Source organism: Xiphias gladius, chromosome 1, assembly GCF_016859285.1.
Source record: "Xiphias gladius isolate SHS-SW01 ecotype Sanya breed wild chromosome 1, ASM1685928v1, whole genome shotgun sequence".
Classification (NCBI taxonomy): domain Eukaryota; kingdom Metazoa; phylum Chordata; class Actinopteri; order Istiophoriformes; family Xiphiidae; genus Xiphias; species Xiphias gladius.
Window position 1 is genome coordinate 3534001 of NC_053400.1, and position 16862 is coordinate 3550862.

The window sequence follows — 16862 nt, forward strand, 5'->3', positions numbered from 1 at the left end:
ATGCAGTATATGCGATGACAAAGACTATAAGGGGGGGACTGAATGGAAAGTACAATGAGACCATATCTTGGTTTCTTCCTTTGCTGTCTAATTACAAAAATGAAAAACTAGATTTGCTGTATACGTGTTAAAAACAAAGTTAGTAACATAAAATGTATGATTAAAAATAAATATTAAGTCAACTGTCCATAAATTACAGGCATTTATATACGGTTAGGTCCATAAGTATTTGGAAAATACTTACACCAACACAATGGATTTGAAACGAAGCCATCAAGATGTGTCTTAATTGTAGACTTCCAACTTTAATTCAGTGGGTTTTACAAAAATATCACATTAAACATTTAGGAATTACAGCCATTTTTATAAATAGTCCCTCATTTTCAGAGGCTCAGAAGTAATTGGACAAACCAACATAATTATATATTTTTTAATACTTGGATGAAAGTACTAAAACCAACAAGCAAGTTGCTGCTTGTTGGTGGGTCCTCGTTGGTGGGCTTCGTTTTACATCCACTGTCTTGCACAGACTAAAAAATAAAGGGGTTGATAACTGAGCAAAAGAAGCCAAGGTTTTAAATGGTTACAGCTACCCTGTTAAGTTTACATTTGGGCTTACTCAACAAACATATTGTGTGAATCGTAGTTTTCTAACAAACGTGATGAATGCATTTCCTGCCTCATTAAACTTTAGCAAAGCTGATATTTGAGGTATTTTAAATACAGCATTGGTACATCCATGTTTACAAGCTTGCGGTCTTCCTCTTTCTTGCCTTTGTTTGCACATTGCTCCATATCTTGACATGTCACACACCACACGTTACCTTTAAGTCAATCTTCTTGATGTTTGAGGTAATGTCTTTTTATTGATTTTCTTTATTTGATTGGACATTCCATAAAAACATATCTATGAATAACCAAAGTGTACAATTAGTAGGTAAAGCCTCACGAACACTGTTCAGTCACTCTTCATCGTCCTCCGGGCTCTTATGCAATATGACACACTCACCTCCATCCAAGCTGACTAAACTGCTGATGTTGAAACAATGCATTGGGGGGGGGGGCAACAAAACAGAAAAGGACAGAACAGAACAGAGAGAACTCTAGGCATGAATGCAAAGGAAAAAAAATGTATAATTGACACTTCCCTTCATTCATCTCACCTCAGGACCAGGTGCATACATGCATACATACATTTAATAGAATCATCTAATCTCTGCCTCTGGAGCTTGTAGACCACACCCTCCCATCCGAACACTTTGCTGCTACCACTCAAAGTTGGGTCTGGGGGCCACCCAAGCATGTCAAAGGGAATGTAAGATATCCTCTTGATGGGGTTCCAAGACGTTCCTCATCAGAATAAGGACTAGTTTAAGTTCACTATGATTTCATTCACTGAAAATTTTGTCATTTAAGGATGGGAGAAAGTTCTACAAATCATTCAACATCAGCAGACAACTCCCCATACAGCAGAGTAGGAGTGTATAATGTGAAGCTATTTGAAAAAGTGTGTCATGAGAACATATGAAAAACCCTGCTCAACCTTTGTACGAACGCTAAAAACAAACAGACAGAGGAGTTGCAGTCCGACAGACAGCTCGACAGGTTTTTCTTCTTTCCTTCTAAAAAGGAGGTTTCAGTTATTGTGTATGCCCCAGTTATGAACATATGGAAAAAATGTATTTATACAGGTTGTCAAAAGTGCTGGTGGTCTTTAGCTGGGGTGGTGTTATGTAACTTCAGGGGTGCAGTTCAGTTCTCAGGGTCAAGCTGCTCTGGTTAATGACTGTGCACAGGGGGAAACACAGAGAATGTCTGAGAGTTTTAATTGTCTGCGAGCTAACCAGACAGATCAGGCAGAGCACAGTCGCTGTCTCTGCAGCTAAACAGCTTGTCTGCTTATGTCTTTCTGCTTACTGAATGTGTGACTGTGATTTCTCATTTCTCCACTAGCCATGGTAGGTTCACAAATGTGAAAGATGGCAGTTGTATTACACATATCCTGCCCCTTCGCCCGAAAAGCCAATCATCTGCTTAATAATAGCTGAAAGGGAAACATATCAAGCCAATCGTGTTGTTCCACTAACGCAGGTGAAACCTTGCACATGCATAGTAAAAGCATGACCTACAGGTGAAAAAGCATTTTAAACCTTATTTTGGGACAAAGTCACCAAACTTTTAAAGTACTTTTTTATCAGATTCGACTGGTGATTCTTTACATGCAGTTTTTATGTCCCGGTGACCATTGAAAGTGAAGTTATGGCTCTCTCCCCGTTCATTTAGATAGGGACCTGGTCTTGTTAGCCAGAAATAACTGCCCTGGGGCATTGCCAAGATGGCTGCCGAGTGGCGAGACTTCCCTATAAGGACTTTGGCTACATCCTGTAAACATAAACTGTACGACTACAGACTGATCTTCTCTGGAGGTTGGAGGTTTAAGGAAAAAAACAGTTATTTTCAATTTGTCAGTTCTGAAGGTTTTTACCGTTTCAAGCATGTTATTTCCCCTGTGTCATACCTTCCCCAGTCATATGAGCCATAGAATTTGTTAATCTAGTCGACTGGAGTATGGGGGATTACATCACATGGAAAAATAATGTTGGTGCATACGCTCCTCAGACTAGTGTGATTTTTTAAAGATTAAAATCTAATCTAAAATTAGATTACTGCATTGGTTAGTTATGTAGATAAACTAGCTAACCTGGTAATTGTTACTACACAGTGTATCAGTTTTTTCACACAACTACTTGCAACTTTTCATATGTGCAAATGACTGCAACGCCGTGAACGCCTTTGAGGAGAGACTGTCTGAAAGTGGGCATGTTCAGGCCTTTTTCATTGAAGACATTTTGACATTTCACATTAGGAAAAATCATAGGAGTGCTTATAATAAATGAAAGATGGGTAAATTCCAGCTATACAGATTTTTTCCTAAGAATGTGGTGACACTATACAGATTGAATTTGCAGCTGACTTGGGTCCAGTCACAATGCAATAGCAATGCATTCTACTGCATTAACAACCGCATTTACATATGTTTTTTTTCTTGATCCATATAGGATATTCAGATACAGACCACCACTACATGTCAGCTAACATATTCCTTATTTTTTGTGTGTCTCAAAATTAATGTGGCTCTGCCTCAGAGCAGAGTCTGTAAAAGTAAAACATATCTACTGAGAAGCTAGTAAAGCAAGAAAACCTGCAGCAGACTTTTAATCCAGGTCTCTGGCTGTGTGATGTGGTTCTTTGGCTTCACTCACTGATTCTGCCTCCAGAACAGTGCTCTGCTTAGAGAAATGTTTGGATAACTATAACTCCAGTCTGCAACTAATTAAACTTTTCCATGACTTCCCGAGCCAGTCATCAGTGCTTTTGACTGGATCCTGTGTTCAGGTGTGCTCCACACTACAAAAACTGCTATCATTCAAAAATCGGGAGACTAGCTTTGCTCAGCTTTGAAAAAAAGAAAAAAAAAAAAAATCCTCACTGTGAATTCCTCTCACTATAAAATCAATAATCTTGGCCCATAGACACCAATGGTTAGGACAATATGCACATTATTAATGTAAAAGAGCAGAGACTGGGGTTTGCTCTGTGTTTGATAGCGTTAACAGCAAGAGGCTCAGCAGGTTCCAACAAGAACTTTGCAGAAAAGAGATACACATTAAATTTGGAAACATCTGCATTCCACCCAGTCTCTCTTGCAACACTGGAACTGAATGAACATCAAAGCATGGAAGATAGCACTAAATGCTGCTCTGAAACCTATGATTTATTAGCATTTCTTCGCTGGGATGTTCAACTGGCCCATTTCAGCTTGGAGGATGGATGGCAGACAGTAGTTCATTCACACAGCTCACTGCAAGCACATCACTGCAGAGGGATTTGGAAGATGTTTCAGGGTTTTTGAGGTGAGTGTAAGGAACATTCCCAAGATTCTGAAAAATCACACGAATTCCATCCTCTGTAATTTGACCCATATGTATGAAGCCATTTCTCCGCCAAAAAGATTTAAGCATAAAAATCCTTTTGTATCTGCAAAGCACTATTTGTAAAAGTGTAAGAAGGACTGTAAGAAGCAAAAAAATCTGTTTCTAAAATCACGATTTAGGAAAGTTAAATTGAGTTGTCAGCATAAAAAAACAAGAGAAAGCACCGTTCAATAAAGGCATTTTTGTCTGATCAGTTGAAAACACTGTGACAGAGGTTTTGACAAAGCACAACAAAAGGGAGCACATCAGCAGTGAAGCTATTACAATCAATGCATGAATTTATGTATCACTAATATCATTATGTAGCATTACACAGGAAGCAGGAGCTATAGCAGTGCCATCAGTAGAGTAATTCTAGTTTATTAACTTTGATATAATTATCATTCAGTTTTCAGTCATCATTTCATCAGTTCTGACAATACTGTACTCACCTAGGTAATTGCTGAGATCTCTCTCACTACAATGGGTGAAGAAACATGGGCAGTCAGATAATCGAAAAGGTTGGAAACTAATCAAAAGTATATCCTGATGTTAAACCAATTTATTTGGAGTTCAAACTGCAAGTGGGCTCACCTCAAATGTCAGTAAAAACCAAATATTGAACAGGAACATTAAGTACATTGGGTACATTAGGTAGGTTAGGTACATTAAGTACGGTAACTCATAGTTGACGTAGGAGCTGGGTCTGTAAACTCAGATGAACAGAGAATTTGGTTAGTAATTTAACATTCACCTTTGTTTTCTTTTCAAACAAGTTTGTCTGACCTGACCCACCAGACTGTCTCTTCCCTACCAGATCTCAGCTATGAACTTGGTGATGACATTGTTATTATCACAGAGAGGAACTATAGCCAAAACTATGAAAAATTAGATACAAGTTGCAATAAACCACCATTATCCTTAAACTGTTTATGGTGAGCATGCTGGATGATAAAGCATTATAAGGTCTTACCATCAACCATTATTTGTTACGTTCTTTCATGGGTTTCATATTTCTTTGCTCACTGATTGCTGAAACAAACTTGTAAATTCTTTGTTCGTCAAGTAATTAATGCAATTCTCAAATTACTGAAACTCCACTGCATGACAATTGTGCAAATTTCAAAACAAAACTCAAATTGAGCTTTGAAAATATTAGGATTTGCCGCTGACCAGTGGAGATCCTGGCAGTCAAATGCAGAACTTTGTATCTCCTGAGAGAGTTCATGACTGTAATTATAATCGGTGTTTACATTCCACTTAGCGCGAATTCTAATGTAAACACAAGCAGAGCCCTAGGTGAATTCTACAGGACCATCAGCAAGCTTATTCGTTGTCGTTGGGGACTTCAACAAGGCAAACCTATGGACAGTCCTCCCCAAATTTCACCAGCACACTGACTTAGCTACGTGTGGAAAACATTCTGGATCTTGTTTGCACAAACATTCATGCTGCATACAAGGCTGAACTCCGCCCCCAACTTTGTAACACAGACCACATCTCCATACTACTGACTCCAGCCTACAGACCTGTAGAAGAACCAGATCTGTCCTGAAGGAGGTTAGAAACTGGCCTGAGGGAGCCATCTCAGCTCTGCAGGATTGTTTCCAAGCGACTTCCTCCTATGGAGGCATAGTGGACATAGAGGAGTACTCTGCCTCAGTGACTGGCTACATCAGGAAGTGCATTCAGGATGCCACCCAGGCAAACCAAAAGCCCTGGCTCACCACCAAGGTGCACAACCTATTGAAAGCCAGAGATGCTACCTTCAAGTTGGAAGACATGATGGCTCTCAGTACAGCCAGAGCTAACCTGTCCGGGGCAATCAGAGAGGCAAAGTGCACCTATGCACAGAAAATCAACAGCCACTTCATGGGCTTTAGAGACACAGCGCATGTCGTGGCGAATACAGGCTGGTACTGACTGCAAGCCAAAACCCCAAACTTGCAGTAGTGACACTTCTCTGCATGGTGCGCTAAATTACTTCTATGCATGTTTTGAGGCCCATAACAGGGAACCTGTGAGGAAGACCACCCCTCCACTTTATGACAAGAGCCTTCATCTACAGCTGACATCAGGAAGACTCTATGCAGATACAACTCACAGAAAGCTGCCTGACCACACAACATTCCTGGTCAGCTGCTCAAAGAATGTCCTGCCAAAACAACTACAGCCCAGTGGCACTCACATCCATCGCTACATCAAGTGCCTTGAGTGGTTGGTACTGGGGAACATGAAAGCCAAACACCCAAGCTAACTGGATCCACTACAATTCAACTACCACTCCAACTGGACCACAGACGACACTTTGCCCACTGTCCTCCTCCTGCCTCTAGGAGGCTTAAGGAGGCTTAAGAAGATGGGTCTCTCCCCTCCCATCCTCACCACCTTGTACAGAGGTACCATAGTGAGCATTCTGTATGGCTGCATCACTATCTGTTTTGGAAACTGCAGGTCTGCTGACCACAAATCCCTGCAATGGATAGGGAGGGAATAACTGGGGGCTCTCTTCCATCCACCGTGGACCTCTCAGAAAAAATATTGCATCTGCTCTACAACTGCCATTTTTGCAGACTCCTTCCAACCATGCTGACACTACCAGACACTGCAACAGTTTTACCCCCAAGCAGTCAGGCTCCTCAATACCTCCCCCCCGAACACTTGAACAATCCCTAATCCCCTGGATGGATGGGTTGATAATAGAAAGAGCTCATTTTAACCTTCACAAATCATTATTTATACCTTGAAATGTTCATCACATCCATCATCATGTAGGTGGCTGACATCTCATTTTTAATGGCGTCAGCAAACGTAGATATCAGTGTGACCATAATCCCATATCCTGAGCCATCCAGTCACACTTTCTGTGTCACTCACCTTGTATATTCCCACAGTAGCTGGGCTGCTCAGCATCTGGAGCAGAACTGGTCTTGGCAGAGCGACGGTGTCGCAACAGCCGGTGTTTAAGTCCAGAAAATGACTGTGATGATTCGTGTTCGTCCACCGGCTGGATGAACAGGCTGTCCTCCCCAATCTGGATGAGCCCAGTCTATGCACAAAACAGAGACATGTACAAAATGAAACTATGATGATCCCCATGGGCAGACTGGTTTAAGAGTAAAGAAAAGTAGAATTTCATTGGCTAGGCATATGGTGAATGGAGAATGTTTAAATGTAATTTAACTAGCGGTTATAACATGATTTCTTACGATAACCGAATGGTTAAACACAATAGAGATTCTGCCTATAGCCAGTTCATGAAAGCTTTTCCATCCCAACTCAGTAGTTTAACTATATATAATGAATATTAAATTCCAGGGTGCCATATTTGGCACTTGATATAACAAGAACCTAATGTACAATTTTTGCACTGTAGAAATTGCTCGTTTTCTGAAAAGTCTTTGGAGCTTACACCACATTTTGTTGAAATCTTTATCAGCTTTGAGGTTAGTGCCATTTATGTTGTGCAATGTGGTGCATTTGTAATGCAATACATCCTCAAAACACAGTTAAAATTAATGTATAAGTGGGCCTCAGTAACAGTGTCTGGTTGGTCTTTTTCTAGAAAAATCCTCTAGCACATGGGTCAAATGGTTTTGGAGAAAATACAAAAGATCACCTGTGAGGTTAGCATCACATCTGAGCAAAGTATGACACATACTGTAGTTGATTGGCAGATTATGCTGTGTAGCACTGTGCTATGCAAACTCATTGCAGGGAAGAATATAAAACATGATTATAAAACATGAGCATTGCAGTTAACATTAGCAATCATACAACACCAGTCCTTAACAATTTTTGGAGGATATTACCAATACTGTATTTCATGTACAACACAGTAATCTTATTCCTTAGCACCAAGAAATGAAGTGATAGTGAGGTTTGTGTGTGTGTGTGTGTGTGTGTGTGTGTGTGTGTGTGTGTGTGTGTGTGTGTGTGTGTGTGTGTGTGTGTGTGTGTCTCCTTAACATGTGCAGAGAGATATATTCCATCCATGAGTATGTCAGTGAAGGCAGGAAACACATCCTCAGGATTCATCCTAAGAAAATCACTTAATAGTACCTTCATGGCATAAGCCCTCCACTACAGTTATCTGGGACAAAAACAAGACTAGGTCAGAAACTAGTATATAGCTGGACTGTGTATGGTCATTATATTTGAGAAATATTGTGGAACCACTGTAAAGAGCTACTCTAAAGGAACATAACTAAAGCCTGCTCGAAAAGACATCAAATGTCACTAGATGATGTAACACTCCAATTAGCATATTCATGATGTCATTGCATCGTATTTGCATTCTGTCAGTCCTTGGATCTGTTTGTTCCTCTCCTACTCTCTGTGCTCACATATACAGTAATTTAATACATCTTAAATCCCAACAAAACTATTCTCATTCATGTTTTTCTGTTTCTGTTGTCAGACAATGGAGCAAGTTTGACAGCCTATTAAGATTACATGTTAACCAGCAGTCACTTCCAGGCTGCTGCTCTGCACTGCTAAAATCCTGATTGAAGCACAACATCGTCTGAGACAAAGGCTGTGCTGTGATTTTGACTATATTTACTTGTAAAAGGATTAATCAGAGAGAAACTTAGAAGCTCATTCATGTCTATATCAGCTGCTGTGCAGTAAATTGAATGAGATGCATGGAGAGGTGTGTCTGTGGAGGGAAAGCCCAACCTCGAGTTTGCAGGGCAATACTGGTGATTCTCCTCTATGTGAAGTAGTTAAGGTTTTTCCAAAAAGTCGCTAGTTTTGTCTCTAGGTGCTTTATTGAAAAAAAACGCCCCAAAAGGGTGTGAAAAGTCATTAAATGTATCGACAAAGGTGCTAAGTTGGCAACACTGCCTGTAAACGCCCGCCAATGACGTAATAGTAACTGTTCGCACCAATGCATTTTGAAAGAGCAGTAGCTAATGGGAAAACTCCAACACTCGGCCGGCTGACCATTGATGTACCTTCATTACAGTCAGTCAGTCAGTCATGGACATTTGCAGTTTTAAGGCTGGCCTCGTTATTGTGGTCCAGCCAAAAAATGTTCGTATGGAAATATCTAGAAGCCACTGTTAATTTTGTTAATGAAAATTATGACAAAAAATATTCATTGATGACCTATTTTTGATGACGAAAACAAGACTAAAACTAAATAAAAAGTAACATCTGAAAACGATAACTATGAGGAAATGTATCACATTTTCCGTCAATGAATAAAAACTAAACAATAATGTCAAAGACGGACAAATGGACATATTTTAATGCAAAGTCTTATTCATCAAGCTGCATCTGTGGGACACATACTAGCCTATATCTCCTGTTTAGCAAAACAGTGTCCTCCGCTGCCCAAAATATCTGTTGTTCAGAAGAGGATTTAGATGATTGACCTACTGCACTACTATTAATAACGAACACCTTGCAAAGTTATGTGTCTGTCAGTAATGTTATCTGATGTTACCTGTTCTTCTTAAAAAGGTATGGCTAATGTAACTGTAAACTGCTGTGGATGTGGAGGAACATTAATGTTACTTTCAGTCAGCTATCTTTGGTGCTGCTATCAGGACGAGTAAGTAAGTTCCAGGATTAATGTTGGTTGTCCATCTAAATTGTCCTCTAGATGTTCGCTAAACAAAGATCACAATATTGATGTTTGCCGACAATTTAGCATCTCCTCTCAAACTAAACCCAGATAATGAACAGTATTTTACTGAAAAAGTGAGTGAATCCAGCTCTTGAATGACTCACTCCTCTGCAGTGAACAGCACAGGTAGCTGCAGTAGCAGGAATAACTGTACTACATTAGATTAGAGAGAGCAGTTCTGTTCAAAAAGAGTTTGGAAATGCCAACTGGATTTATGGAGGTGAGACAGTCAAAACTACTGCAGAGCAGTAACCTGAGCACCTATAACCATTGCAACTTTACACAAAGTCAGCGACAGCTGTAGCCTCAAAAAGCCTTCTTACTGATGAAAACTAGACTAAAATGTCTTTAGTTTTTGTTGACTAAAACTACAAACTAACAAAAATCCGATGACAAAAATTTGACTTAAACTAGTATGAATTTTTGTCAAAAGACTAAGACTAAAACTAAATCAAAACCAGCTGCCAAAATTAACACTTCTAAACACCTTATATTGTAGACAATGACAATGACCTGAGGTCATGAAAACATCAACAGAAGAAGTGATGGGTCGACACTCATTCTCAAAAATCATTCATGAAAGTAATTTTGGGTTTATAAAGAACAACAACAGACTGGAAAATAGAATGACGAGGCCCAGAGTGAGACTGAATGTGGATGGCTGTAATGCTCTGCTCAGACATTATACTACTGTCAGCTGAATACACCTGGGTTTTACCTGGGTTACAATTATATATACACACATATAGTAATACATAAGAGGATACAGTATTGTCAAGGGTTATTCAACCACAAAAAATGGCTATCATACTACAATTTTACTGTATAAATTCCTGCACTACTAAATTAATAAATCAACATTCTGGGAAATAAGATTGTAGCTTTATATAGGATGTGGTTAGCATAGCTTAGCATAAAGACTGGAAGCATGGGGGAAACAGCCAGCCTGGGTTTGTAAAAAGTGAAAGAGGAAATTGATAGTAATCTGAAAATCTCACTCTCTGAAAGAAAGAAAATATGGATTTTTCCCCAAATTTTGAACTATTCATTTAAAGCAATAACCCTTCTTTTATCACACGTATAGTTCCATTAAGACATTCTGTAATATTTAATAATAAATGTTGTATTTATATTTTTTACCCAAGGTCATTGTCTTTACTGTCTTATCTTTGATTATTGTCTAATGCAAACACCTTTGTAGGAGAATATTTTAACTGTAATTGACTGTAAATTGAAATACACATTAATTTGTTTACCTGAAAGACAGAACCCTGAAAGGCAAAACCCAGGACAAAAAAAAGTTTGCTATCACTATTTTCATAAACCTTACTGCTGTTAGCACACAGAGATAATTAATCACACATTTATATAAAGCAGCGATTCAATCTGTAGCCTGTTACAGTAAGTAAAGCTCAACATTCTCTTATCTCCAAGCAATCAATGTCTGATAGCAATTTCTTGGGAAATCCCTGCAGTGGAAAAGACGTTGTGTCTTTTAGTATACAGGCTGGTGTATAATAAACAAAAGAGGAACCTGATGGGCAACAGTACCCACCAAGAAAAGTAAACAACCTCAGATTTCATAAATAAAGGTTCTAAAGAAACAGATGACTCTGTAACTGACACAACAAGACACTTTGCATAGTTTGTTTGCCTGGTTTGTTTGACTAAATTACAATGTCTACAAGTGATCAGGTTGATCATCCCATTGCTGTGGCTGTCCAATCCCATTTTCATGTTGTAAGCTGAGGCTTTCAAAGTGGGTCAAAAGAAAATGTGCTGGAAGGTGGCATTCACAGTGCATGCTTTTGTGAGTCAGCACTATCAGGAGAGGTCTCTTCTTCACACTCCACACCTAGTGTCTCAAAGACCAATGAGTTTAGAAGCTCCAGTAGCAGCCCCTGTAGCTCATAACGCTCCTTACAACCTAACTGTCCAAACTGTTTTAACCATAAATTATCTTCTGAGCGCAAGCATAAAACATCAAAATAATACCCACCCACGATAGAACAAGATCACAACAAACACTGACCTTAAAGAATATTTGTTATAAGTGGTTAGGACTGGGTATTATTTGTTTTCAGTGGTAATATGAACCCAGAGTTTTAATACAGATGCCAAGACGATCCTATTTAATTGTGTCTACATTAAAAACCATCAAATAACAAACGTTTTATAGGGAAAAAAAAGTGTTTCATTCATCAGTATTATTTCAAAGAACACAAGAGCACTATGCTGCAGGAAGTGGGATATAGCAATGATATATGACTGAGTCTACAGTGCAACATACCCTGGCCATGTCCCAGTGATACCATACAGTCAGAATGCTGTATGTATGTACAGTAGCTGGGACGTGCCCATCTGGGAAATGTATATGATAAATTCACTGCTTTTCTGAAACAACAACAGCAGCAGCAGAAGCCGCTTACCAGCGTTTGTAAGTTTTTCAAAAAGTGTAATAAATTACATTAAGTAAATAATATGCATTGAAAAAATAATTACACCACTTTACAACTGACTCAACAACAAAATAAACTGGGTACACTACTCGTTACAATACTTTTATTACTCAGCCTGGCTCCATCAAAAATGCCTTTAAATAAATCCAAAGCCCCTGAAGCCACATATCAAATATACTTAAAGCTACTATAATCTATATATTTTTTTATAATACCAATGTATCAAATGGCAATGTGAAAACAATGTGACAATGTAAAAGGGGTTGCTCATAGTGATCAACTTCAGAAAATGATCACCCTTCTTTCCTCAGCTTTATAGCGAGTTTCAGCTCATTGGCTATGTATGCAGCCCACAACTTTATTGTTTTGGTTCACGCTCACCGATATCATACCTTAGTTTTCAGTGAAAAAGCTCTAAAAAACTACTGTATGCTACGTGCTTGGCACTGGCAACATGACATATTGGAGCACTTAGCAGTTTAAGAGCCACATACTATATTTCCCTCAGGAGATGGTGGAGAATAAAAACAGAGCTAAAAGAGAGTGAATATTGGACATGACTCCAATGAATGACTGAAAATGTTCCTTTCTTTGCCATGACTACTTAAAATGTGATGATATGTTCTCAACTTGTTTCTGTTGCCCACAAAAAGTTGCTGTTTTACATAGTTGAACCAGCCTGGAGCCCATCCCAGCTGACACTGAGTGAGAGGTGGGTTATACTCTGAACAGGTTGCCAGTCAATCACAGGGCTGATACATTCACACTCACATTCGCTCACATTCACACCTAAAGGCAATTTAGAGTCGCTAGTTAACCTAAACTGCAAGTTTTTGGTCTCTGGGAGGAAAACGGAGCACCCTGAGGAAACCCATGCAGGCACAGGGAGAAAAATCAAGAAATATAAAAAACTAAAATTGAATAAAATATTAAACAATGCTATGACATAACAACAATAATAATAAAACTGATTAGATATGTTGATAATATAAAAGTATGCAAATGTTAATGAAAAGCCTTGTTTTAAAAGGTAAGTCTTGAGAAGTAATTTAAAAGATCTTTACGCAGGGAGTTCTAGAGCTGAGGGGGCCCTTCTGCAAAAGCACGGTCACCTTTAGTCTTGAGTAAGGGCTTATAAACAAACAAACAGTCTGCAGAACCCTGTCTGAGGATCTAACGGTCCACTCTGCCTCACAGGGGAGCAGCACGTCAGCATATCTTGGAGCTAAACAATGAAGTCCTTTAAAGACAATTAGTAAAATCTGGAAATCAATTCTTAAACTGACTGGTAACCAGTGAAGAGATGAGAAAACAGGAGTGATATGATCTTGTCTCCTTGTATTTGTTAAAAGCCGAGTAGCTGCATATTGTACTAGTTTGGAGGTGTGGGATAGTTTTTTGGTTTAACCCTGAACATAATGAATTACAATAATCTGAGCGAGATGATTTAAAAGCACTTATGACCTTCTCAAGATAAAACTTGATTTTTGAGGTGCTTGTTAACTAATAAAAACATGATTTAATTACATTTGTGAGTTGTTTTTCAAATGAACAGTCACTGTTAAATTTTACACCTAGGTTTCTGGCTGTAGGACATTTTTATACATGGAGGCAAGTTGATTTTGTAACATTTGGGTAGACCAAAACAAAATGAGGACCAAAAGCAATGATTTCAGATTTGTTTTCGTTTATTTGGGAGAAAATTTCGTGACATCCAGCACCTTATATCTGAGACAAGATAACTCATGGAAGTTGCTTCGCTCACTGGTTTTTAATGGGACATAATTTTAAATTTCATCAACAAAAGTTTGATATGTCCCAATGGCAGAATGTATGCACAGATCGACAGAGGGCCAAGCATGGAGTCTTGGGGTAGAGGAGGCATCACCCACTGCTACTGAAAAAGTTTTATGGCTGTCCCGAATACCATTTCTGGGACTTTAAATCTTCAGTGAGAACACCCAGGAATATTCAAAGATGAGGACAAAAATCGTACTTCAGTGTTGTACTTTATTAGCATGCAGGCTGCACTAACATCAACCTTAATAGAAAAAATAACATTCTAGCAGTTACAAGATTGCTAAGCTGTTACTTAAGGTTTTCAAGTGATTTGCGATATGCCAGTTTCCTTTGGCATATTTGGCACTCTGCTTTTTGGGGGTGATCTTTTCTAACTTGGAATATATTCCAGATGCTTGACTTTATCAACACCTTGTTAGCATAGTTTTAACTTGTAAGTCTGTCACGTGGTCACATGTCCCAGTCAATGCTAGTAACCTTAAATGAGAGCTGTGATGCACAAAACTATCCCTAAGATTAAATGTCGTTGTCTGAGAATAACAAATAATTAATATTGATGCATAATGAATGATGTTAGATTACTATTTCCTATTTAAATATTTTGGTATTTTTGTGCAATGTGGGGAGAAAACCTGAATAAAATTGATCATAGATATTATAATTATTCATAAAAGAACTCGACTTTGAATTATCAACCTTCTCTAAAACATCTGGTAATTTAGAAATGCATTGTATACGGGTAGGTTTTTAGGTTGGGGGAATTGGGTTCACTACTGTATGCTTAAGGTGGGAGGGAGCACAGCCAGTAGACAGACAGCCATTTACAACGAATAAAATACTTGGACCAATGCTGTTAATAAAACAACTTTCAGAAATCTGGCAGGCATAACATCGAAAGGACTGGATGAAGGCTTTAGTTTGGCAATTGTGTCCTTTTCAGTGCACAATAAGAGGGTAATTAGAGGGCCTTCCGTTAGACCACTGAACGAAACTTTATACAGTTTTGGTCTGACTGTCCAGAAGATGTATGGCAGGCTTTTCAGAGTTTGACAGAGAGGCAGCTCTATTTCTGAAAGCTGTTTTTTTGTCTGAACATGACAATCACATGATTTCCAATACTGTTATAATATTGTAAATTTAGCACATTGAGACTAAAACAGGCAGAATGATAAACATGACATTCAAAAATCAATATTTCAATCTTCAAATATTATGAAGTTATGTTGTGGATACACTTACTGATAGAAGAATAAAACTAAAACAGACACATATTACATGCACACACATATTAACATACAGTACTGAATGTCTTGAAAATTTAAAACAACTACATTTAAGAATAAATAAGTTAATTTCTTTTTACAGGAGCCATGTGCTCCATTTGTGTGTGTGTGTGTGTGTGTGTGTGTGTGTGTGTGTGGCTAGACCACATGTTTGGGGTTTCCCAGGCTGTGTTACTGGGTCATGACATGTATAGCATGTTTTGGTACTCCTTGTAGTGATAACGTTTAAGCTGTAGTTTGCTTTTATACTGCTTTGCCTGGTGATTTACTACATACTAATATTAAAGGTTGGTGCCAGCTAGTCTCTGTGAGTACTGGTAAGTTATCATAGTAAATGTTCCGGTAATGTTTATCCAAGTTGTGTTTTGAGGGAAGTGCTGACAAACAGGAGAATGGGGCTTTAAGGGTAAAAACAATCCTAGGTTTCTTTTCAGCACTTGTGGCCAGGCTGACAGAGTCAAAGCTCCATTGATCCATGTACTCCTATAGCTGTCAGTAGTGACGATTTAATGAGCTTCTTTAATTATAAAATTCTAACAGAGACAAAATTCACCACCTCCTGCACTCAACCGGCACAGATTTATCTTCAAACACGGGAACCTTGGAAACAGCTGTAAAACCTGATATATATTTAGACTGTTTTTCTCCCATCAACCTTCACCAACTAAGTTCAACGATTTCTTCATCTAAACCATCAACCTATCTCTTAGACCCCATCCCAACTATGCTGCTTAAGGAAGTTCTACCCTTAGTTAGCACCTCTTTACTAGATATAATCAATATGTCTTTTATCTGCTGTTACACTAAGACAAAACTTAAGTTATTGTACTTGGCCCCCAAGACCTCAGAAACACATTATCTAATGATACGGTTACGCTGGATGGCTTTGCCCTGGCCTCCAGTACCAGTGTTAGGAGTCCCAGAGTTTACTTTGATCAGGATAAATCATTTAACTCCCACATAAAATAAACTTCAAACTTTAACCATACCCTAGTTATGCTGCTATAGCCTTAGACTGTAGTGGGACTTCCCATGATGCACCGAGCTCCTCTCTCCTCCTCTTCCTCTCCATCCATACGCATACAAATCCATCAATGCTCGTTAGTAACTTGATTTCTCTCTCCCGTAGTTTTGTGCTTTCTCGTCTCTCTCCTCCTGTTGCTTTCTGCATGTTTTTCTGGCCCCGGTGCTGGAGAGTCTGGATCTGTGACTGTAAAACCACCTACTGTCCCCTTGATCCTGCTCAACACCCACTGCTTCAATTATTGTGATTATCATTACTATTATTATATTTAGTTTTATTAGTATTATTATTCACCCTATTATAATAATTATTAGTTTTAGTATTAGTTTCATTATTATTGTTATTATTATTATTATATATCTTTATGCTGTACCTGTACTGTGCTATGTTCTCTCCCCCCTTCTCTCTCATCCCAGCCGGTCGAGGCAGACGACCACCCACCATGAGCCAAGTTCTGTTAAAGGTTTCTACCTGTTAAAAGGGAGTTTTTCCTTGCCGCTGTCACCAAGTACTTGCTCATGGGAGAATGTTGGGTCTCTGCAAATACAACTATAAAGAGTATAATCTAGACCTGCTATATATGAAAAGTACCCTGAGATAATCTCTGTTATGATTTCGTGCTATATAAACAAAATTTATTTGAATTGAATTGAAGGGTCAAAGGTAACAGGATCAGTGTTCTGACAG

General features: G+C 38.7%; 1 protein-coding gene across 2 annotated transcripts in view; it reads right to left on the bottom strand.

Moving 5' to 3' along the window:
* The window catches only part of adamts17 (ADAM metallopeptidase with thrombospondin type 1 motif, 17), a 171993-nt gene that overhangs the window by 137307 nt on the left and 17824 nt on the right, over positions 1 to 16862 (bottom strand). For both annotated transcript variants that reach the window (XM_040124678.1, XM_040124670.1), the window contains exon 3: positions 6852 to 7023. In XM_040124678.1, the coding sequence (XP_039980612.1) occupies positions 6852 to 7023 (172 nt within the window). The remainder of the gene's footprint in view (positions 1 to 6851; positions 7024 to 16862) is intronic.